Genomic DNA, 24,463 nt, shown 5'->3' on the forward strand with positions numbered 1-24,463 from the left:
CCCCCGGGTGCAAGTAGATAAATAGGGACCGCTTACTAGCGGGAAGGTAAACGGCGTTTCCGTGTGCGGCTCTGGCTCGCCAGAGTAGCTTTGTCACGCTGGCCACGTGACCCGGAAGTGTCTGCAGACAGCGCTGGCTCCCGGCCTCTAGAGTGAGATGAGCGCACAACCCTAGAGTCTGTCAAGACTGGCCCGTACCGGCAGGGGTACCTTTATGCTAGTGGACATCATTACATCTTGTGGTGGTGAATCCCATAGTTATGAGTTGATGCACATTCTTTGGCCTGAAATTTTACTTCTGATCCATTTCCTTGGGTGGTTTACTAATTTTCTAGGATTGGATTATGAGAGAGGAATAGAAAAACTCTCCCCGACCACTTTTGCCAAACCAGGCAAAAATCTGTAAAAATTTACAAATCCATCCAACAAGACACAAGTCCTGGGGTGCCAAAGGTGCAATTTATTTACAACAGCAGAAGTGCATGTAAGAGCGCCCCAAAGTCCCTTCCTATACACAGAAAGACACTTGCATAATATTTCTCTATATATATCTATACACACACAAACACACACACACATTCACAGGCATCCATTGCTAGGGATTTTATATACACATTTACAGATTATACAAGGACCTCAAGGGTCCTAGAAGCAGATGACACAGCCTTTTCCTAAAATTCTTTCTTAAAAAAAAAAAGACAACCAAGAAATCATAATAATACATGTAAAAGGACGTAAAAGAGAGTCATATAAATTCACTTTGGAAGCGCCTTATCCTTATGGGTGCAGAATAAATGCATCCTCTTCGGGACTGAGGCAGTGGGCACGAAATTTGGGCACAGCCCCTGCTGGTGGAGAACAATTAAAACAAAAGAGGGGCTGGGCCACCTGAATTCCCTGTATTGCTCTGAGGTAGATCAAGATGTCTAGCAACTTGACTGTTTGGAGTTTGACCACCCATGGTTCACTCAAAACCCTATTCAACTTCAAAGCTCACTGAGCTTGGTGTCCCTGGACATATTGTAGTGTATCAGTTATGGCCTACCTTGCTGGGGTGCCGTTACAGTTGGTCAGCTGGTTAAAGAAATGGTATTCATTTGGACCACAGTCCTAAACGCACATTACAAAGGAGTAAGCACAGTTAAAACAAAATGCTGTGTTGGTTGGGGCTGGTGGGAGCTGGTATCCAAAAGATCTGGAAGTTATCAAGTTGTGGGGAAGGCTGAACTATAGACTTAAACTGGCTTAATAGTCAATTTCTTCCCAGGAAGCTATAATTCTATGGTGGTGCAGACACACAACTCTTAATATTCCCAGCGTTCAGTCATGAGTGCTATTGCTTATGTACCCTAAAGGACTGGGATCCCAAAAACAGTCCAGTGAGGACTGAGTGTGACCATGGAGTGGTTTTGTTTTTTTTCTTGAGGGGGTGTGCAGAAAACATGGAGGGGAAATGGAATGGAGGAAGGTACAGCTTGGCTGGCTGGGATAGCGAACAGGAGCGCTCACACAGCAACATTTTGGGTTGAATCCAGCGCAAGTCATGCTAAGAGTATACCCACTGAAATTAATGGACATGACTAACATGGGTCCATTAATTTAAATGGACCTACTTTGAGTAGAACTTAGCTGAATACAACCCTTTATTTCCAGTCCCACTTGTAGATCTTCTAAACAGGAAATTCTGAAGGCCCACATCAACTCAACCCACAGTTCCTTGGGTTCTCTGCAGGCAGGCATGATGGCTAAAGTGGTATTAAACCTAAGTTTGTGGTGCAGACTTGGTTGCCATTTTAAGTGGCCCAGGCCAGGCCACAACAAGCTTTTGGAGAAAAACTGGACGGATGGATAGGGAAGAGATAAATCAAATAGACATATAGATATATACATACATACATATGAGAGATGCACATACTGTATAAGGGATCTGGATGTATATATATCAAGAGATCCCTATTCTATCTTTGTTCTAAAACTTTTGGTAAAGTGTATTTATAGTTATTTGTGCAAGAAAAGCTCCATTTTGGAGTGTGCGAGGAATTCCATACCAAAATTAGCTTCTGCCCCCTTTCCGGGCTTGGGTTTAAGACCTTCCTGTCAAAAAGGATGTTGGATAAACCAAAGCATAATAAAGACTTGTGTCCAGAGACTTCAGGACCAGATGGGTGACAAACCTTTGAGAACCAACATAAATCTCTTGTAAACAAATGCTCTGTTCATCATTTTGTAAAGGAACGGCTTCAATTAGATGTCTCTTTGACCACTAGATTAGAGAAGAGTTGCGTAGCCTGGGAGATTTGTAGGCATCTCTTAATTGTGGTGATAATTGCTCTGCGTTATGAAATTCTCTGACTCGGTAACTCTGATGTCAGTTTGTGACTGCATCTTTTAGGGTAGATTTGTGGCCTTGTGGGAAAAAAAATCACTCTTCTCAGTTTGTAAAGCTGCAGTGTCTCAGAGTTTGACATTTCTGAAACTGCAGGGTGCTTGCCTTAAGAGCCTCCAGGAGATGGAGTAGACTATCAGAAGCAGCTGAATCACGTGGAAAGGCAATTCATGGATTGGGTATAAAATGTTTGCCTTTGGCTGCACTCTCCTGTCCACGAGGCTCCACTCTGACTCATCACGCCCAGGTACCCTCCTCCCCAGAACCTACAGGTGCTCTGTTAGATTTCATCCTCTCAAAACCCAGACTCCACCCCTAACCTGCCGTTGAGCTTCTAAACCCCTTCCTCTGCGTCTTGAGGTCTGAGCCTCAGGAGAGCGGTGGCAACCATCCCAGCTTGCTTTCTCCTTCCAAGTTAAGAGCTGCCTTTCCGGATATCAAGAATAGCTGCAATAAGACATTACAACACCATACTGACAAAATATTACACTAACACCAGGGGGCTGGACTTGGCCCAAGAGCCTGCGCCAGACCCCTTATACTGCATTTTATGGCAAATGTAACTACCATTATTGCTATAAAATGCAGCTGAAGCACTAAAGCGTGGCATGGCTAGGCACTACGGAGGCTTTTGAGGGCAACCGTGCTTGTCATCAAATGTGTGCTCTTAGTAGATTTGGCCCACTTTATTGCTTCTTGTTCAGTGCAGCTAACACCTTATTTCATTCATATATCCATTTTATCCTTCCAACAAACTCGTTAGGTTACGGCTAAGGGTGACTGGCCCAAGGTCATCTTTTGAGCTTCACAGCTGACTGCTCTGAACTTGGATCTCCCTGGTCCTAGTCCAACACTCTAATCACTATTATTTATTAATTTTATAAAATTTATATGCCACTTGATTGTTTAAAAAAACCCTCAAAGTGGTTTGCTGCATCACTGACTATATCACTGTATTACTTATTATTAATCTTTTCTTTCTTTTGTAGTGAAATAATCCCCAAGACATGCAGAACAGGAAGCAATAAAATACAAAGAGGAAGCTTTTAATGAATGCTGTAGGGGCTCCTTGTCATCCCACAAGGATCTCAGTGTACTGCAACGGGGCACATTCCCACCATTTAGAGTGCTATGATACCACTTTAAACACTCCTGGATTCCCCCCCCCAAGGAATTCTGGGAACTGTAGTTTGTGAAGGTCGCTGAGAATTGTTAGGATGCCAATATTGCCCTCACAGGACTACAATTCCCAAAGTTCCCCGTGAGGAGGGATTGATTGTTCAAACCAGGGCTTTTTCCCCAGCTGGAACTTACTGGAGCCCAGTTCCGGCACCTCTCAGGTGGGTGCCATTGCTATTACAAGAGAACAAGGTGAGTTCTGGCACCTCTTTTCCTAGAAAAACAGTCCTGGTTAAAACATTCTGGAAATCATGGCTTTGGGGAAGGAATAGGGGTCTCCTAACAACTCTCAGGACTTTTAATGAACTACAGCTCCCAGAATTCTTTGGGGAAGCTATGAGTATTTGAAGTGGTACCATAGAGCTTTAAATGTATGGTGCGAATGTGGCCTATGTGTTGTGTTGGAACCTTCATTTTAGTTCAACCTCCCACTAATTGCAAAAAAGCAACATTTCAGCTCACCCAGGGTAAGCCAGAAGCTCCTATGCTAAGACTATATGTTATGTGATCATTTTTCTAAATGTACGTTTACTCCTGGCACGGGATATGGGGCACCTTAGTGGAACAAAACTTTAGGTATGCAAAGCTACCCTTAGCTGCCATCTGCTTCCGCAGAACTTTTCACAGAGGCATCACCCAAGACATGGGCATAGCCAAGTTGGGGCAGGGAATGGAAGCTGCCTAAATCAATAAAAATCAATAAAAATACATAGCAAACTGAGGTTCTGCGCCCCCCCCCACGAAAATCCTGGCTACGCGCATTACACAAAGTACCTTGAAATGGTGTTTGCTAACATAAAGTGGCTGGATTCTGACCCAGTATGACCTCCTTGCAGTCTGCAGCACATGGATGTTGTTCAAAAGCACCAGCAACATATCTCCCCATTTACTAGTGAGTACACAGTCTGGGGGATTTGAGGGTTTCCCCATTGAGCAGAAACAAAAACAAAAACCGCAAACAAGGACCTGGTATGCTTTTGCACAGACTAGGAAGAGCTGCGACTGCTGCATTGCAGAGGGTTGGACTACATGATCCTTGGGATCCCTTCCAACCCATCAGTTCTACGGTTCTACATGTTGGAACTGCTTGAGTCAGAAAGGCCAAGGGTTGGTTCCTACAGCCTCACCGCCTAATTAAACTTAGCACGTGTATGACACCATTTGAGCGCTCAGAAAAACCTCGCACACATTATTTCGTATCACACCAATCCGGTAAGGTAGAACAGTATTATTATCCCCACGCTGTAAACAAATGAATCCAGGGGCTGGTATAGTGATTCAGCATCTGCCTAATGCTCTCTGGTGGCGGTGCTCACAATTTGCATGTGTGAATGGGGCCATCTCAGATCTAGATCTAACTTCGTGTCCTGGCAAGCACAACCCTTTTCCTGAGGAGACACTTCAAACATTTGGCTTGAGTCCTTGTGGGATAATCAGACGCCCAGTGGGGGAACACGGAGGAGCACGTGTGCTTTCATGCGTGTGCAGACATGCACCCCTCGGGGCCAGCTCAGCCATCTGTGACACCTTGTTTGATGGCTTCAGCAGCGGATGATTTTTTGGGAGGGTGGGGGTGAACCAGCCATAAATCTCCACCATGGAGATTTTGTGACACCCCTCGCTCCCCCTGCCCCAAACAAACACACAATAGCTCCAATGCAAAAAAAGGTTTTCAAAGGCACCAGTTGACTTGTTCAGCTGTTGACCCCTTGAGAGATGAATAGCCCAGGGGTTATATGCACATGTGAAACGGACTTAAGAGAGGGGATGAGAGAGAGAGCGAATATGATACATTGCACAAAACTTCCAACCTTCTATGACTGCGGATATACAAAGGGCAATGAGACCCACAATCCCCCTTTCCCCCTTCACCACCCAGGATGCAAAAATAAATCCCAGAATATCCTGGCATTTCACTCTTCCCTGTTCCATGGTGCTGGCAAGTCTTCCTGCTTCGGAAGCAGTTTTGGTCTGCGTAGCTTGCACGAGTGGCAAGGGGTTTGCCCGAGCGAAAACCGATCTCCAGGTGGTCGCACTGGAAGTGGTGGCACAACCCACCCCGGCGGGATAGGGCTGGCCGGATGTTTCATCTGCCAAACTGTAGCTGTAGCTGCTGGAATCCTTTGCATTCATGCACAAGTTGCGCTTTGGATGGGGCTGGGTGAAAAAGCGTGCGTCTCAGTGTAATCCCCACAGGAATCGTATCAAGGACTGGGGAGGGTGGAATCCTGCCCACGGGCATCTCCCAAGCAGGGAATCTCCCTCGCAGGGCTCCCCTGAGGCCCGCCGGGATTCCTTGTCTCTGTGCCTACATTCAGTCTTTGGGAAGCTAGCCTTTCCCTTTCAAGGTAATAATAATTATATAAAATAAAAACAATGATTTTATTGCTTGCCTCGGCAAGGCTTTGGGGAGCTTCTGTCCGTAACCGCAGGGGGCCACAAACGTTCAACTAATAATAATAATATTAATATTAACAACAATAATTAGAGGGGGAGGCACAATAGTTTCACGGTTCTGTCCCTGAGCCAAGATAAATGCGCTGCTGCCTGGTGGCATCCTCAGAATCGCTTGCTCTGCATGTGTGGCCTCAAAACATTTTAAAAAAAAACACGACACAAAAACACAGGCCAGGTAATGTCACTGTCCCGCCAAAGTCAGAAAAGAAAAGGGGTGGGGGAAGCTTTCCCAATTTCCGAACCGGCTGTTGATCCACCCCACTGGGAATGAGTTGGTTCCCTCCTCGAGTGGACGGAGCAAGAGAAGACCATGGCCAGGATTCCCGGGGAAGAAGAACGGGGTGGTGAGGCCTGCGGAGATCTCCAAGGGCAGCTGGATGGCGGCCGGGTGGCTCAGAAGAAGGTGACAGCCTTGGCTCCCTCGCCCAAGGGAGGCTCCGGCAGGCCATTGGGAAGTGGGTTCAGTGCTCTGTCGGGTCCTGGGGCTCCGTGGCAGGGGGCAAAGGTCACACCAGGTGTCCCCGGCCATTGATGTAGATGCCGTTGGAGGTGGGCTTCGCCCGGAGGGTGCCGTTCTCTTGGACAAAGTGGGTCATGGCTTGCTTGATGTTCTTCTCGCTGTCCCGCTGCTCCTCTTCCTCCTGCTCCTTCTCCTCTTTCTCCTTCTCCATCTGGTCCTCCTGGACAGGGGTGGGGGGTGGCGGGGGGAGCTCTGTCTGCGTCTCGATCTCCCGCACCGTCGACAAGGTGGAGTAGCTACGTCCTTCGGCCTCCTCGCTCTGAGCCAGAGAGAGAAGCAGGGTGTCAGATATTTCTCCCATACACACACAATGCTTTTTTCTGGGGGGACGGAGGGGTACGCATACCCCTAAACATTTTGCGAATCTTTGTGCTTTTGTCCATTTACTGTATTTATTTTCCCCATAAAATGGTGATTTTCTTGAGTCAAAATGAGATTACCCCTAAACATATATATATATTTTTAAAAAACTATCATCCATCTATCTATCTATCTATCTATCTATCTATCTATCATCTATCTATCTATTTTCTATCTATCTACCTATCTATCGCAACAAAGTGGTTCACAACAAAAATACATGACACCAGACAATGAAAACCATATTTTAAAAGTTAAGATTTTTTATCTTTTAATTTGCTTTAGGTCTATTGCTGTTTTAACTTTTCAGAAGTCTTAAATGGTTGTTGGCTATTTTTCTTGCTAATAATTTTTTCCCCTGAATTTATTTCTATTTGTTTTCAATCCAATAAAAGCCTCATTGTAACAATGCCAAATTATAATACCATTAAAAATGCCACTCATTCAAAAGACAAATTATACAATATAGGTGCCGCCCCCCCACGTGCTGCAATTGATGGTTTGATGATTTACTATACTTCTGCGTTCCAAAATCTTACAAATTTCCATTACACTCCAGTCAGAATAACAAACCCTTGGACCGCAGCTGTAATCATTTTATTGTCGCTGTTGATTTTCCTTGGAGATAACTTTCTTGTTTTGATCTTTTTTTGCAAACCGCTTTTGAGGATTTTTTGCAGTCAAGTGGTGGATAGATTATTTGCAATAAATAATATATAGATCGACCGTTGTGGCAAGATGTGCTCTTAACTGCCTGCACAGGCCTGGCAGAATATAATTTTTTCCAGCAGGTGTATCATGCTCCAGATTGCCAGAGACTGGCTGGGCAGAGAGCAGCGGTGGGAGGCAGCAGCCGGGGAAGCCCCAGAGGTGGAAGGCTCAGAGTCCGGGGATTGGTGGTGGGACACAGAGGAGAGGTCAGAGGGGGAAGACTGGGAGGAGGTGCTGGATACTGAAAGGACAACAGGGCTTGGTGCTCACCATGACAGAGCAGAGGCTGGTTTCACGCAGGCTGTCTGCCCGGAAGCTGCCCTGCCGGCTGTCCCGGCAGAGGCTGTCGGCTCGCAGGCTCTCCCGGCAAAGGCTGTCCCCACGGAAGCTGCCCTGCCGGCTCTCTGACCTCAAGGGAAGGTTTTCTTCCATCTGAAAACAAACGAGGGCATGGGGAAGGGAAGCGATGGTGAAGAGATGGTAACAGGGAAGTGAAACTTGCAGCGCTTGTTAAAAGTTGCCCACTCCACAATTAAGCCACTCGTCCGTTCTCTCTCTCTCTCTCTCTCACCTACCACACAGGGTTGTTGCGAGGTGGAAATGTGGGGGGATAAAGCCACCCACACCTGCCGCCTTGAGCCCCTTGCAAGCATATAAGGCAGGGTGTAAGAGTCCCATATAAATATTACTGAGCTCTGATTTGGTTCTCAAATCATGCCACCTGAGCTCTGGAGAACCTGGGGACTGACTGTGTGCAAAGCCTGCTGGAGGAAGCCAATGGTTCATCTAGTTCAATATGCTGCACTCGCAGTGGTCAAGCAGACTCCATCCACCATGGGGAACCCGCAAGCAGGATCCGAGCCCAAGAGCAGCCCTCTCCCCTCCTGTGGTTTCCAGCAACTGGTATTCAGAAGCACTACTGTCTCTAGAGACACAGCATAGCCACCATGGCCTGTAGCCATTGATAGGCTATGAATCTGCCTCCCTTACGGCCATCCAAAGGGATTCTTTAGCTGCGATTCCTGCATTGCAGGGAGTTGGAATAGATGACCCTTGGGGTCCCTTCTCTGTGACTCTAAATTGGTGGCCATCCCTGCCTCCTATGGAAGTGAATTCCATAGATTAACTAAGCGCTGCGTGAAGAAGTCACTTTTTAAAAAAGGTGTCCTGAATCTTCAGCTTCGCTGGATGCCCACGAGTTCTAGCGTTGTGATGAAAGAGTAGGGGAGCAACAGCTCCATCCCCTGGATCATTTTTGTTGCCCTTTTTCTGAACCTTTCTTGCAACTCTGCAATATCCCTTTTGAGGTGAGGCAACCACAAGCATTTCCCAGGTCAGAGAAGGTGGCTTCAAGTAAGATCTGAGCTCAGCCCTTCTCATATTTAGAAAGGTGGCTTGTGTGCGTGTTTACATTATTCCACTTGCTCCCTCTAGAGGGTGCTGAAGGACTTCCATGGGCTCAGCTCTGCAGCAAAGGAAGAGGAGAAAAAGAGGCTTCAAAGTTCTATCAACTGCAGGCTTTTCATCACTTACGGTACCTTTCCTCTGTTCTTTCCAGGCACCGTCTGTGCTTTAAAGCTCTGTGTCTGAGCGCCCTTTTTTTTTTTTTTTTTTTTTTTTTTTGCACTGGAGCAAAAACCCTCCCTTTAAAGCTGAATCGGAGCAAACGGAAAACCCAGATTGATGTTTGCCCCAGTTGAGCAAAACACTCAGACATGGAGCTCTAAAGCTCAGAGCTGTGTGGGGAAGCCCTGCCAGGAGCCATGGATAAATGGGCGCCTCCAAGTTCAGAGGCAGTCTATCTGTGCAGACCAGGATGGTGTCAGAGCCTCCCAGAGCCATCTGGACAACTGTATGAGACTTGAGATGCCCACATCCAGCAAAGCACTGCTTATTTCCTTCAGCGGTGGAGGTTTTTGAACAAAGGTTGGATAGCTTGTCAGGGATTCTCTAGCTGGGATTCCTGCATTCATTGCAAGGGCTGGACTAGTTGACTCTTATGTTCCCTTCCAACCCTACGGTTTTATGAAAGGAGAGGGGGCTCTCTATCCCCACCCACTTCCTTTCCATGGAAAAGCCCAGTCTGTGCCTTCTTATCCCTCCCCAGCCAATCCACAGGGACTCCCACACTCTCTTTATTAATAATAATGATGATAATAATAATAATAATAATAATAATAATAATAATAATAATTTATTTATATCCCGCCCTACCCAGTTGAAGCCGGGCTCAGAGCGGCTAACAACAATAAAAGTAACACAGCATTCTAAAATCAATTCATTCTAAAATCAATTCAAAATCAAATTAATGGCAACCATTGGGCTAGAGTTCTATGAGGATTACCAAAGGAAGGGGTCAGACTGTGTCTTGGCCAAAGGCCTGGTGGAACAGCTCTGTCTTGCAGGCTGTGCGGAAAGATGTCAGGTCCTGCAGGGCCATAGTCTCTTGTGACAGAGCGTTCCACCAGATCAGGGCCACAGCCAAAAAAGGCCTGGCTCTGGTTGAGGCCAGCCTAATCTCCCTGTGGCCTGGGACCTCCAAGATGTTTTTGTTTGACCCTCACCTGATTCCGGGTGTCAGTGCTGTGGCTGGAGTGGAGGCGCCGGATGGAGTTCTCCCGGGTCAGTGTCAGCTCTTCTTCGCTGCCGGACACAAGGAGGGGGAGAAGTCAGGTGAGACAGCTATTTCCCCCCCTTGCCCTCTGCCTAACAGGAATATCTCACTGCGCGCCAAGGCACCAGACGTGGCACCAGATGGCACGATTGACAGGTCTCTTAGTTTGGCCAGAAGGTTCACCGTTCAAATAAATTTAATGAAGCCCATAACAACTTAGCTCCAGGGTGCCTCAGGGACAGCCTGAACCCAGAGAGCCCAGCTCAGCCCCTGAGATTATCTGCAGAAGTGCTGTTGGTCATACCCTGAGTTGGCGGGGCTCATTTGACAATGACGAGAAACCAAGCCTTTGGTGTAGTTGGCCTGGTCCTACAGGACACTCCACCACTAGAGATTCAGCATGGTGTGATTCCCAGAACATAACCCCTGCGTAGGTTGTATGACCTCAGGAGTGGGGCAGGCAAGCGTGTGGCTGGACCAAAGGGCACTGACAAGCCCCGATGATCAAGTGATTGCCAGGGCTTGCACGCCTCTGTAGGAGGTGCTTTGCAAGCCCCAACCATCAGCTGATTGCCCATACAGGCATCATCATCATCGTGATGCCAAGTGATTGGCAGGTGGGTGTCCCCACTCATCTGTGAAACTTAGCCCACAGTGGGGGAGGTAAGGATCCAGCCCACTAGCCAAATCCAGTTCCTTACTCCGGCTCAAAAGGTAACGGGGGGACCAGAAGGAGGATAGTAGAGGGCTAATAACACCAAAACGATGTCATGTGAAGTGCTTTCGGGTTGGACTAGATGACACTTTGGGTCTCTTCCAATTCTATGGTTCTTTCCCCATTTGCTTACTATTTCTCAGTGATGCGTTTGGTCTTCCTCTTGTGGTAGCAAGTCATGAGTATGACCACCAGGACCAGCAAGCCAAGCAGCACTACAGAGATGAGTCCTGCCCCAATCATGGAGATGGAGACCACGTCCACCTGCTTGGCCCGGTTGCCTGTTGGGAGAGATAAGAAAAAGAGAGGGGAGTAGGCCATGGCAGTGATGCATGAAGGCCACGTTGAGCTTCTCTGCATGGGACTGGAAGAAACCCACAAATCACCCCCTTGCACAAAGTCCTACAGCACCAGTTCCTCTGAAGGACAGATCTTTAGAGAGTTACAGAAGGAGTGGCTTCCTTACAAGGAGAGGCAAAATTCTCCTATGGCTGCCAGGTGAGAGAAAAGGGAAGGCAAGCCCTTTTATTCCCCCACCACACATCGGGGGGGGGGGGGAGGACCTAGTCCCTTATCTTCTCCCCTATATCAAATTCTGAGAAAACAAAAAATGTGTGTGTACAGCTAGTGGTGGGCACAGCACAGATTGGCTAGAAATGGGCACGTCACCAACCTTCAACACTGGAGCAGGTTTCTTTTAAGTTTTTTAAAAATATTTTACTTTTAAAAGAAACATTGAAACGAGTGTTTACAGAGGTATGATTCCCATAGTGGTTTAACAGTCAATCCCTCTTCCCAGGGAATTCTGAGAACTGTAGGTTTTGTTAGGGGAATAGAGGCCTCCTAATTACTCTCAGTACCCTTCATGAACGACAGCTCCCAAAACTGTTTGGGGGAAGCCATGGCGGTTTAAAGCAGTGCCTTAGTGCTTGAAAGCTATGGTGTGAATGTGGCCTGGGCTGTTGTCTAGCATAAAGGTAAAGGTAAAGGTACCCCTGCCCGTACGGGCCAGTCTTGCCAGACTCTAGGGTTGTGCACCCATCTCACTTAAGAGGCCGGGGGCCAGCGCTGTCTGCAGAAACTTCCGGGTCACGTGGCCAGCGTGACAAGCTGCATCTGGCGAGCCAGCGCAGCACACGGAAACGCCGTTTACCTTCCCGCTGGTATGCAGTCCCTATTTATCTACTTGCACCCGAGGGTGCTTTCGAATTGCTAGGTTGGCAGGCGCTGGGACCGAGCGACGGGCGCGCACCCCGCCGCGGGGATTCGAACCGCCGACCTTTCGATCGGCAAGTCCTAGGCACTGAGGCTTTAACCCACAGCACCACCCGCGTCCCTGTTGTCTAGCATAGACAAGCCCAAATCAGCTCTGCCACCCGTTTCTGAGCTGTCCCAGAATGGTACCTTTTATGCTGATGGTCGTCTCAGCCTCCTTGGTTGCAAAGCCATTGGCCACTTGGCAAACATAGACGCCTCCATCTTCAGAGTTAAGGGGTCTCTGGAAGAGCAGGGTGTCCCCCTTGATTTTCACTCCGCTGGGGAGGGGGTCATTGAGCCTGGGCAGAGAGAGGAGACCAAGTCAGGAAGGGGTGGGGAAAACACCTTTATCTCTGCGGAGCCAGATTCTTGCTGGGTCTTCTTTTGACAACTAGAGTTTTGCCAGTGCCTTGAACTCAACTGCTCAAGATGTGCAGCACCTGCTAAGTCACAGAGAGGTGCCTATTCATCACCTCCCAAATGGGCAGTTTCAAACACACACACACTGCTGCATCATTTGATTAAAGATGACCTGGTCCTGTGTTATCTAGCAGCCAGTATTCAGAAGCATTGCTGCCTCTCTGACTGTGGAGGCAGAGCTGAGCCACTGTGGCTAGGAGTCATCACTAGCCTGTTCCATAAACTTGTCCAAACTTCTTTCAATCCATCCAATTTGCCCAAACTTCTTTTAATCCATCCAAGTTGGTGGGCCATTACTGTCTCCTGTGGAAGCCAGTTCCATGGTTTAACTAGGCGTTGCATGAAGGACTTTCTGTGATCTGTCCTGAACCATTCATGGAATGTCTTAAATTTCCATTCATTCATTCATTCATTCATTCATTCATTCATTCATTCAATTGCATTTATATCCCAGCCTTTTCTTTAAGGAGCTCGAGGTGGCATACACAGCTCTCCCCCTCTTCATTTATTCCCCACAACAACCTCGTGAAGTTAAGTTAAGCAGAGAGGCCACGACTGGCCCAAGGTCACCCAGTGGACTTCACGGCCAAGTGAAGATTTGAACCCTGGTCTCCCAAGTTCTAGTCCAACACTCCAACCACCACACCATGTACTCTCTGTACTCAGAGCCATGTATGTATATTTTCTACTCCAGATTTATTTATCTATTGCATTTCTATACACTATTCTTTTCCAAGGACCTCAAAGTGATATACAGTGGTAAGGTAAGGTAAAGGTATCCCTGCCCGTACGGGCCAGTCTTGACAGACTCTAGGGTTGTGCACTCATCTCACTCTGGAGGCCGGGAGCCAGCGCTGTCCGCAGGCACTTCCGGGTCACGTGGCCAGCGTGACGAAGCTGCTCTGGCAAGCCAGAGCCGCACACGGAAACGCTGTTTACCTTCCCGCTAGTAAGCGGTCCCTATTTATCTACTTGCACCCGAGGGTGCTTTCGAACTGCTAGGTTGGCAGGCGCTGGGACCGAGCAACGGGAGCACACCCCGTCGTGGGGATTCGAACCGCTGACCATGCGATCGGCAAGTCCTAGGCACTGAGGTTTTACCCACAGCGCCACCCGCGTCCCTACTGATATACAGTGGTACCTCAGGTTAAGTACTTAATTCGTTCTGGAGGTCCATTCTTAACCTGAAACTGTATTAACCTGAAGCACCACTTTATCTAATGGGGCCTCCTGCTGCCGCTGGAGCACGATTTTTGTTCTCATCCTGAAGCAAAGTTCTTAACCTGAAGCAACATTTCTGGGTTAGCAAAGTCTGTAACCTGAAGCATATGTAACCTGAAGCATGTGTAACCTGAGGTACCACTGTACATGGCTCTCCTCCTCATCATTTAATCCCCACAACAACCCTATGAGGTGGGTTAGGCTGAGAGGCAGCAGCTGGCCCAAGATCACACCCAGTGAGCTTCAAGGCTGAGTGGGGAATTGAAGCCGTTTTATGCTGAAAGGGGAAGGGAAAACGTCTCTTTCTCCACTTCATGTGTAATTTCCTACACTTCCATCGTGTTGCCTCTTCTTCACCTTTTCTCTTAAAAACATTGCAAGTATGTCCCTATTTTCAGCTGTGGGGTGTCAGAGGGCCTTTGCCAGAGGGAGAGGCACCGCCCCAAAGTCGCCTCGCAAGAGGAAAAGAGGAATGGCAAGGGCCAGGAACTCCTGAACCAGATGCTCTCGCCCTTTCTGCCGCTTCCCCGCCTCAGCAACATGTCCAGGCTCGTGAGGGGAGGTGTGGGGCACAAGGGGAGGGGGGGCAGGGAAGAGGAGGGTGGGGTCAGCCATGACATCATGAACAATAGGTGCTGAAATCAAAGGGATCCCTTCCCTTTTCCCACGGGTCTCTTGCATAGCTGAGCTGGGTGCCGGAGCGTGTCCAGACAGCACCCCAAACTCTGCGCAGAGATTCGGCAAAGCGTCTGAGCCGGCGAGCGGAGCCCGGCCGAGGCAACAGCGCCGTGCCCTTCCCAACCCGCACGCACATGCAACTGACACATATGCACATGTGGGGGAAGACATCTGCATGTGGGGAAAGAGCGAGGACATATGTGCACTGCGCATGGGTGCATCAACAGGAGCCTCTTATCCACACACACACACACACACACACACACACACACACACACACACACGTATAACAGTGTTTGCAAAGGGCAAAACTTTCCTCCCTTCCTTTAGCTCCTTCCCCCACCGCCTTTTAAATTTATCTATTTGTTCACAGCAAACATGACAAAAGGAAAGAAAACAAAGAATCAACATTTTAACCCAGATGTTTTCAACCTTTTTGAGTCCATACGGTTCCCGTGACCAATTACATTTTTTCTGCGGCACCCCTGTGGGGCTCAGGAGCCCAGTTATGGACAGCTTCTCACCCTATTTTGAACACCCTCCCTTGTGGAGTGTTCCCTCAGCCTCCTCTCTTCTCTCTTCTCCTTGGGAGTCTTCTGGGCAGCTGCTGCCACCGCCCCTGGTCTCTCAAAGCACCCCCTGACCAGCGCCAGAGGCACCATTTGCCTTAGGGAGTGGTAGCCAGGGCTGCTGCAACAAACAGCTGTGCAAGCCTTTGGGAGGCAGAGATGTGAGAAGGCATCAGAGGGACAGAGGCCAGTGTTGCTCGTGGCATCCCTATCATTCAAGGCACCCCAGGGTACCACGGTACATGGGCTGAAAACCCCTGGCTTAACCCATAAAGCATTGCAGTACAAAGACACAGCACAGCCCCAAAGGCATAATAAAATATTGATTGATATTCCCTTTACAAATAATAAAGATTTTTTAAAAAAAATTAAAATAAAAAAGTATTCTCCACCTGCGAGTTCCATCAGTTTTATTGAGAATCAAGGTCCTAGATAGTTTTAAATTAGCCAGACATTTGCATATACTGATGGCGCCTCAATATTTGCGTAAGAAATAAAATCATGCCATATTTAAAAAACAAATGGTCACCAAGGTCTGCCCTTTAGATACTTTTACTTTTAATTTTAAAAGGCAATTTTGTCCAGGGTACTCCAAATGTGTCCTGGGGGCATGTGCAGATCTCATCTCAGGGCCTCCAGGGCAAGGGACCCACCTTCCAGCTTTCTCTGCCCCACAACTATCCACCCTGCCTTCTCAGTCTTTCTGCAGAAAAGGACAATAGTCATACCTTGGATCCCGAACACCTTGTGAGTCGAATGTTTTGGGTCCTGAACGCCACAAGCCTGGAAGTGAGTGTTCCGGTTTGCAGACATTCTTTGGAACCCGAATGTCCAACCTGGCTTCCAATTGGCTGCAGGAGCTTCCTGCAGCCAATTGGAAGCCACGCCTTGGTTTCCGAACGTTTTGGAAGTCTAACGTACTTCCAAGGTATGACTGTACTGACACTGAGTCCTCTGCCTTTGCAGGCATGCCAGCAGGATGAAATCCTGGCCACTTCCTGGCTGATAAGCAGCTGTGCAGCTCTCTACAGAGGCCATGTTTCCTGCCGAACTGCTGCACCTCTGAAAAAGGCAGGCAGACCTCAAAAGAATCTCATTCCTCCCCCCCCCCCCGACAACCTGGCCTGTGCAAAGCCTCATCCATCCACCACGCCCACCCCCCAGCCCTGTGCTGACTTGGCTGGTTTTTCACTGTCTCTCCCCCCCCCCCCCCGCCACCTTCGCTCACCACAAAAGGCTACAAGGTGCATCTTGGCCCGGGGCTGCTTCCCCGAAACCCACAGCAAGTCTCAGCCAGTCCCTCCGAGCGCAAAAAAAAAAGAGCTTGAGAGGCAGGCCGGGATGGCTGAGTGATGAATAAGTGTTTATGGAGGATCAGCCTTCCCTTTGAATGGGATCCGTGGGAGCTCTCTGCGGCAGCCAGCCCAGATCAGGTGCACTGCTGGCTGGCTGGGAATGGAACGGCCAAGCGGGCAAGTGGTTGCCACCCAGATGCACTGCTGCAGCTGTCTTTTGGGGGGCAGGAGGGAAGGAACCCCAGCCTGGGCGCCTGGGGCAAGAGGGGCTGCCAGGAGCAAGCCTTGCCAGCTCTCTGTGGGACGTCATGAAACGCATCTCGTAGCTGGCACCCAGACGGTGTCAGGCGGGCCAGGCAGGCGTCCAAGGCTGGCGCTGGGAGATGCCAAGCTGCCCCAGACTCCTCTGGTGGTGCAATCCTGGATTTGCATCCCGGGAAAGTGTCACGCGGGTTAGGGATTGCCCCAGGGGCGGGTGCTTGAGGGGTGGGGGCTGGCTCGGCTGTTGCTCGCCCCAACGGGCACAGGCTGCCTCCAGAGGCTCCCAGCGCTAGGGCAGGATTCATTCCCCCTGGCTTCAAGCTGAGCAGCCGGCTGCCTGCAGAGAGGGCACTCTGCCACAGAACTCTTCCCAGCCTGCCATGCCCACTTTGTCCTAGTAGGCCAGGGGTTCTTCAACTCTGTTTTTCTAGGGCATCTGTGAGGAGCTCCTTGGAAGCCTACTGGGAACTGCTTACTGGGAGAAGCTTACTGGTGCAGCTGGGTCATTTTAGAACCTGGCCTTAATGGTCTTACAAGGTGCCCCCTTTGGGTAGCCAGTTGTAAAGCACCCACTTCCCATTTCTGTACTCTCTCTCCCCTAATTCCATGCTTCTACATTCTTGATATCTCACAGCAACAAACCAAAACGGTTTGCCAACTCTGGATTTATTTATTTTTCTTTTAATGCTCTGAGCACGTTGCACGCCTGCCTTGAATTCACAGCACCATCATGACCACAGGAACAAAATGGCATTTGCTTCTGCTGCCCTGGTTTTAACCCAGGAATAACAAGCACCATTTTGTTGTAGAAAGGGATAATCAAGTGAGAATCTATTACCATGTGCATTCATGGCCACCTTAAAAAAAAAACAGAAAGGGTTCTACAGCAACCAACATCTGCCCCAGTGGGCCCTGCCATGCTTCTAGCAGCCCAGGTGCCAATGCCAGGCTTGTTGGCTGTGGCTCCCATAACCTGCCACTCTCTGGGTGGTCACCTGGGGACCTTCTGGCTCCAAGACCCAGCTGCACTACTGACCAGGCTCATTCTTTGTTCATGTCAGACAATGCTGAGGCCCCATGAGGCCTAGTCAGCAACAGTGGGAGCCATAGCTGTCAACTTTCAGATTTGGAAATAAGGGATCAGCAGCCTTGAAAATAAGGGATCAGCAGCCTCACCTGTCCCAGGGACAGTCTATGGGATATCTAACAATCCGGGATAGCAGCAGGAAACGGCACTGGAATAAGGGAATTTCCCGTAAAAAAAAGGAAGGTTGACAGCTATGGTGGGAGCAGAATGGACTTGTGAAAAACACACCCAAGAATCATCTGCAATGCACAGGGCTTCTGTAACACGTGGAAGGTAGGATATAAGAACATTCGAAGAGCCCTGCTGGATGAGGGCCATGCCCCATCTTGTCCAGCATCCTGTTCTCAGAGTGACCAACCAGGTGCCCCAAAGGGATGCCCACAAGCAGGACCCAGGAACAAGAGGCCTCTCCTCTCCTGCAACTGGTATTCAGAAGCATTACTGCCTCCAACTTGGAGGCAGAGTACAGTCTTCATCGTGGCTATAGCCTTCTTCTCCATAAATCTGTACGATCCTCTTTTAAAGCCAAGCAAAACCATATATCCGAAAGGCACCATGGTCTCCACTGGCACTTCATTCCAAAGAAATTGAACCCTGGGTAAGTGCAGGCACCCCTGGAGTCTCTCGCTGTTTGGAGACTGGGGCTGACTGCAACACTCTTGTAAAAGTCAAGGCAGCGTCTGTCCTGCAAACTGCTACCAACACCTCAAAACGCTTTTGCCCATTTTCCATGTGCGAAATGCCAGACTGACCACAGCATGCCACCTAAAAATTTGTGCATGTACATTGTTGCATGAGTGGGTAAGAGATAAAGACACAGCCACACATTATTCAGAGATAGGGCATCTGCAGAATTCAAATCGATTTTAACAAAGCATCCTCCAAAGAAAAAAAACTGGGACAAGATCAAGACCTGTGATTTATCTGGGATGCAGACTAGACAAACTGGCTCCTACGGCAAGCATGGTTTTCAAAATGTTTCAGCTGGAGAGATGGGCTGTTGATGTTCTTATACAATTGCATTTATGGATTTTTAATTGCATTTCTTATTCCGAATGCCTAGAGGCTCCAGGGCAGGCGGCATACAAATTTAATAAATGACTACTGCGTAAATTCCTGGAATTAAAAACTCAGGTATACATTCTTTGATTTTAAAAAACTCCAGATGATTCACATTCCTATCCTACCTTTCCCTCAAGGAGCTGGAGGCATACGCAGGCCATGTGTCCTATTCCTCCCCCCACCATTTTATCCTCACCACAACCCTGCGAGACAAGTTAGGGTGAGAGAGTCTGATGGTCCAAACTAAACCAGAGAGCCCTGTGACAGATATGAATCTGGCTCTTCAGCGTCCTTGTCTGAAATTCTAATCTCATCACCACAAAAGAGGGGGGCTGGGGCTGTAGCCCCAGGAGCCCAATGTGGCCCTTGGGACCTCCCTATCTTACCCTCGGAGTTCTCTTTGGGCCATGCCCCCCCTCCCAGTTTACACTTGTTCAGGGCTCCTGCTCCATGCTCTCTCCTCAAGTGCTTTTGATGGAATGTATGCTCAGGATGTGAAAAATACCTTTTGCTTAGGTGTGTGTAGGAATGCCTTACTTTTCTGAGGCTGGAATGTAGCCTGATTTTGCCTCTGGCCACACCCACTACCTACCTATAGTTGCCCCCACTGGCCACACCCACCCTTGGCCTCTGGCCACACCTACTTTTCTGCCTCTGGCAACTACCCCATGCTGAATAAAGAAACAAAACTCCAGACCTCTTCCCTGTTTAGAAAGAAGAAGCCATCTCTTGCACCACAGAAAAGCGACTGACCGTGTCCAGTTGTAAGTTGGCGGGGGGTTCCCATCTCCGAGGCACTTCAGGAATGCCCCTTCCTTTCCTGCGACCCAATCTTCCCCCTCTTCGTGGCCCAGGACTGAGGCATCCGACAGATCTGCGTGGAGGCAATGTGTAGAGAGGTCAAAGTGGCAGAGAGGAGAGAGCAGCCCATGCCCCCTGCACTGTGCCTTTTAAAGCAGAATCTCACCACTTTAAACTGCCAAGGCTTCCCCCAGAGGATCCTGGGAAGTGTGGCTTGTTCAGGGTGCTGAGAGTTCTCAGCAGAGTTCCCCTCAAGGAGCTGCGTGCTCAAAGGTCTCAAAGACATCCCACGTGTGTGTGTGTGCGGAAGTCGGAGATTAACAGCACAGGCCTGCTCATGTCTACTCAGAAGTTCAGGAATTACTCCCAAATAAAGATTCTAAAGAATCAGTAAAATGATTAGACAAATTTTGCAAATTGCTGGATCAAATTCATGAATTGTGCCAAATCACTGTTTAGCCTTAGCTTTGGGCCAGATATCTTGGTTTGACAGTGGTGAGGCACGACAGCCCCAGGTCACAAGGTGGCTCCTTTGGGCTTTCCTATCTGGCCCTCAGGATTGTTCTCATGCCATGTCCACCTCCCTAGACCCCACCCCTGGCTGGCTTGCACAGCACCCTCCTTGGGTCCTTTTTCTTGGTGGGAATGTGCCTTTCAACTGTGATCATGCCTCTTGCTTGCTCAGATGGAGAATCGAGGGGTGTGCATGTGTACACAGAGAAAACTGACTTTCTATGTACAACAGGCCATACACCATACATCTAAAGCACATCCACTGCACATAACCTCCCCCAAAGAACTCTGGGAACTGCAGTTTTCCGTGGATTATGGGGAAATGTAGCTCAGTTGTGGAAACTACAGTTCCCCACAGCCGTTTGCTTTAAATGTGCCTTAAATGCACGGCCTAAACTTAAGAGCTAACCTTGTGGCTCTGGCTAGTTTTGCCTCCGGCCACAACCACCTGAAACACATTGTCCTTGAAAGGTAGGTCCCTGAGGGGATATGAGTGACTCTTGTGCTGAGAAAGTCCCCACACCACCCCTTCTGTGCGGCGATGGTTCGACCCACCCCAGAGGGCCGGCAGATACCCACATGCCACGTTGAGGGTGTGCGTGATCCTCTTCTTGTGCTGCAGCCCCGGGTGGGAGACGATGCAGGTGAGGGCCTTGCCGTGCATGCTCCGCCCGGGCACCACGTAGAACTCGCTGGTGACGGAGGCCGAGCGGGGGTGCGAGGACACGCGGCTGCTGTCCGTGCCGCGCACTTCCGTCTCCCAGGTCACCGTGGGCACGGGGTTCCCTTCCGCAGTGCATGAGGCAGCCAGAGTCCGGCCCTGCCCTTCCTCCAGCGGGGGGCCAAGGTTCAAGGTGGGCAATGGGGGAACTGCAGCCAGAGGAAGAGGAAAATGCGGCTAAATATCTGGAAGAACTTTCTGAGGGCAAAAAGCGGTTAAGATAGTGGAATGGCTCCGAGACCAGAGAGAAGAGATGGTGGAAGAAGTTTGGAAGAAGTTTAAGGAATATTTGAAAAAAATATGTTAATATTTAAATCTTAGAATAGCTTTGGAAGTGGATTTAGGCTGCAGGGTTAGAAGTAGAAGACAGTGTATTTTAAAATAGTATTATTTGCAAGTGATAAAATGTGAAGATTTGTATGGTTAAAGTAAGTGTGATAAAAAGAATGGTTAGAAATTATTATATATGTAAAATGCTAAAGATGAGGTAAAATGAAAATCAGATAGGGGGGACTTGGGGAAGCCCACCTAACAATGTTTAGAAAAAAATAAGGATAAGACGAGAATCTGTTTGTATTGTTTGTTTTCCTGTTTGTGTTGTTTATTTGTGTTATAAAATGAATAAAAAAAATTTTTTTTGGGGGGGAGATAGTGGAATGGCCTCCATGGGAAGGTGGAGGGCTCTCCTTTGCTGGAGGCCTCTTGCCAGTGATTCTTTAGTTGTGATTCCTGCACAGCGTGTGTGTGGGTGTGGTGGATTGGACTAGATGACCCCTTGGGGATCCCTTCCAACTCTACAAATCTATGATTTTATGAAAGAAGACCCCCACAGTGGCTTAACAGCCATGGTGGGTAACAGATTTAGTGTGAACATTCCCAGAAACTCGGCAAAGGAACTGGTTCCCACCCGTCAGATTGCACCAGGATGAAGTGTGTGCTGGTGTGTGTGTGTGGTGTGTGTGTGTGTGTGTGTACACTTTGAGTCTCAGACTTCTGGCTGCAAGCAGAGGTTGGGGTATATGAATACTTCTCCATGCAAAGACATACAGTGGAACCTCGGTTGTTGAACGTCATCCGTTCCGGAAGACCATTCGACTTCCGAAACATTCAACAACCAAGGATCAAAGGGCTGCCAGCAAGTTCAATGGAGAAAAAAGGAAAAAAAAACTCCCCGGAAGTTGTTTGACTCCCGAAAAATGTTCAAAAACGGAAGCATTCACTTCTGGGTTGTTGGCATTCGGGTTCCGAATTGTTCGGCTTCCGAAGCGTTTGACAACAGAGGTTCCACTGTATATGCATTTTGTGTCATTTCACTTTTAATTTGTATCCCCTCTTTCTGCACTGCTATACCCAAGGCAATTTGCTCGCTGGTAGAAAGCACAAAATATGCAACAAGGGTTGCACATCCCATAAACAACCCAATTCAAGGCAAATAAGTCACGATAAAAATATGACTTTTAAATAAGCAAATTCTATCAGATAAAATAATATCCAATAATCCAATATATGCATTTTAAAAAATAATAATCCCTGAAGATAAAAAACCAACAACGCTAGTATTTCAGGAAGATTAATGTAAGAGCGTTTTCCCTGATATGGTAGCTTTGTATGTGCAGGGATTGGTTTTAACTGCACAGCATTCAGTTCTGCAGACCTCACCTGGAGCCAGCCCAGACAGAGATCTACCACCCAAGTCAGACCCAGGGCTCAGTTTGAGGGTTCATTATAGGAGGTCCTTACCTAGGATCTTGAGGGTCAGGCTGGACTCAAAACTGCCCCCAGGGAAGGTAATGAGGTGGCACTCGTATGCCCCCTCGTCAGCCTGCACCGCATTCTTCAGCAGGATGGAGCCGTCTTCTAGGGATCCTTCGGACTGTCGCAGCACTCGCCCTGAATAGGCATCCTGCACGTAGGTCCCGTGTTGCCAGTTCAGCACCGCCAACTCCTGGGCTGTCCCGTCCTCCCGCCGCTTCATCCACGTGATCTGAACCACCCTCTCGCCCTCTGAGACCTTGTAGGAACAGGGGAGGACCACATCTTTGCCAAGCACTGCAGTGATGCTGTTCTGGGATGCCAGGATTTTTGCCAGCACACCTGAGGAGACAGGGAAGAGTTTAGTGACAACCCGTAAGCTCATCTGTGTGCAGGTGGGATGGAAATAATAATAATAATAATAATAATAATAATAATAATAATAATAATAATAATAATAATAATTCTACTTCTTCACTGGACCAGGACTCAAGGCAGCTTATGCTAATTATTATTATTATTTGTATACCACCCTATACCTGCAGGTATAGGGATAAAATACAAAAAAGGATAAAAAACAAAAAGCTAAACTCATATGAAACATAATCATTAGAAAAAATATTTACACCATAATAGAATTCAAACAATACCCCAAAAAAGGCTCATCCTCACTTGAATCTGCTTGTCCCATTTTTTCTACGCACAATTCCAAGAGGTTTCCCACTTCCTCCAGGGTAACCAGCTGTTTACCACTGAATCCTAAGGAACGTCAGTCAGGTTCCCTGCAGATTGACACTTGTCCCAATTCAGCAGTAAACAACGGGTCTTTCTCAGGGAAAGCGGAGAGGGCAAAAGAAAAACTGCTCAGACCAGTGCCTAGAAAGCATGGGGAAAACAGAATAAAATGTGGCCCAAACAGAAGAGCCCTGAAATAGAGATGATAAAACCATCACTAATCTGGGCAATGTCAGTGCTACCCAAGGTCCAAGCGTTCCAGGACAATTCAGCAGAATGTTGAGCAAAACAACAGCAGAGCGGAGAAAATCCTGGGCGTGATGCTGAAGCCTCAAAGTCTGCAGGCTTTAAAAGTACAGTGGTACCTTGGTTGTCGAATGGCTTGGCTCCCGAACAAATCAGTTCCCGAACGCCACAAACACAGATTGTTTTTTGGAAGCCGAATGTCCCACGTGGCTTCTGATTGAGTGCAGGAAGCTCCTGCAGCCAATCGGAAGCCGCGCCTTGGTTTCCGAACGGTTTTGGGAGTCAAAACGGGCTCCTGGAACAGATTAAGCTCAACAACCAAGGTTAACCTCGGGTTAAGAACTTAATTTGTTCTGGAGGTCCGTTCTTAACCCGAAACTGTTCTTAACCTGAAGTACCACTTTAGCTAATGGGGCCTCCTGCTGCTGCCGTGCCGCCGGAGAACGATTTCTGTTCTCATCCTGAAGCAAAATAGTACCCGGGGTACTATTTCTGGGTTAGCGGGGTCCGTAACCTGAAGCGTCTGTAACCTGAGGTACCACTGTATCTAGCTCACTCTCTCTCTATTCCTCTCTCACCACCTTGCCCTGCTGCATCCTCTTAACAGCCATCCTGAAGAAGAGCTCTGGAGGACACAAAAGCTCGCTCGCTTGTCACTTTGCATGAGGTTTTGGTTGTTGTTGTTGTTATTATTACAGTGGTACCTTGGTTTACGAACTTAATCCGTTCCGGAAGTCCGTTCTTAAACCAAAGGCGTGCTTTCCCATAGCAGCGGGGGACTCAATTTACAAATGGAACACACTCAATCGGAAGCAAAACATGTTCTTATTCCAAGGCAAAGTTCACAAACCAAAACACTCGGGTTTGCAGCATTCTTAATCCAAGTTGTTCATAAACTAAACT

At 48.4% G+C, this 24,463-nt stretch overlaps 1 protein-coding gene across 1 annotated transcript in view; it reads right to left on the reverse strand.

Annotated features, from left to right (window-relative positions):
• Positions 1 to 439: 439 nt before the first annotated feature.
• Positions 440 to 24,463, reverse strand: part of NECTIN4 (nectin cell adhesion molecule 4) — a 90,056-nt gene continuing 66,032 nt past the window's right edge. The window contains exons 3-10 of the mRNA XM_028710429.2: positions 22,568 to 22,921; positions 20,686 to 20,976; positions 19,546 to 19,666; positions 12,347 to 12,498; positions 11,076 to 11,223; positions 10,178 to 10,256; positions 7,884 to 8,045; positions 440 to 6,801 (exon numbers count right to left, since the gene is read on the reverse strand). Of these exons, the coding sequence (XP_028566262.2) occupies positions 6,529 to 6,801; positions 7,884 to 8,045; positions 10,178 to 10,256; positions 11,076 to 11,223; positions 12,347 to 12,498; positions 19,546 to 19,666; positions 20,686 to 20,976; positions 22,568 to 22,921 (1,580 nt within the window). The 3' untranslated portion in view covers positions 440 to 6,528. The remainder of the gene's footprint in view (positions 6,802 to 7,883; positions 8,046 to 10,177; positions 10,257 to 11,075; positions 11,224 to 12,346; positions 12,499 to 19,545; positions 19,667 to 20,685; positions 20,977 to 22,567; positions 22,922 to 24,463) is intronic.

The sequence above is a fragment of the Podarcis muralis genome, chromosome 16 (genome assembly GCF_964188315.1).
Source record: "Podarcis muralis chromosome 16, rPodMur119.hap1.1, whole genome shotgun sequence".
NCBI lineage: Eukaryota > Metazoa > Chordata > Lepidosauria > Squamata > Lacertidae > Podarcis > Podarcis muralis.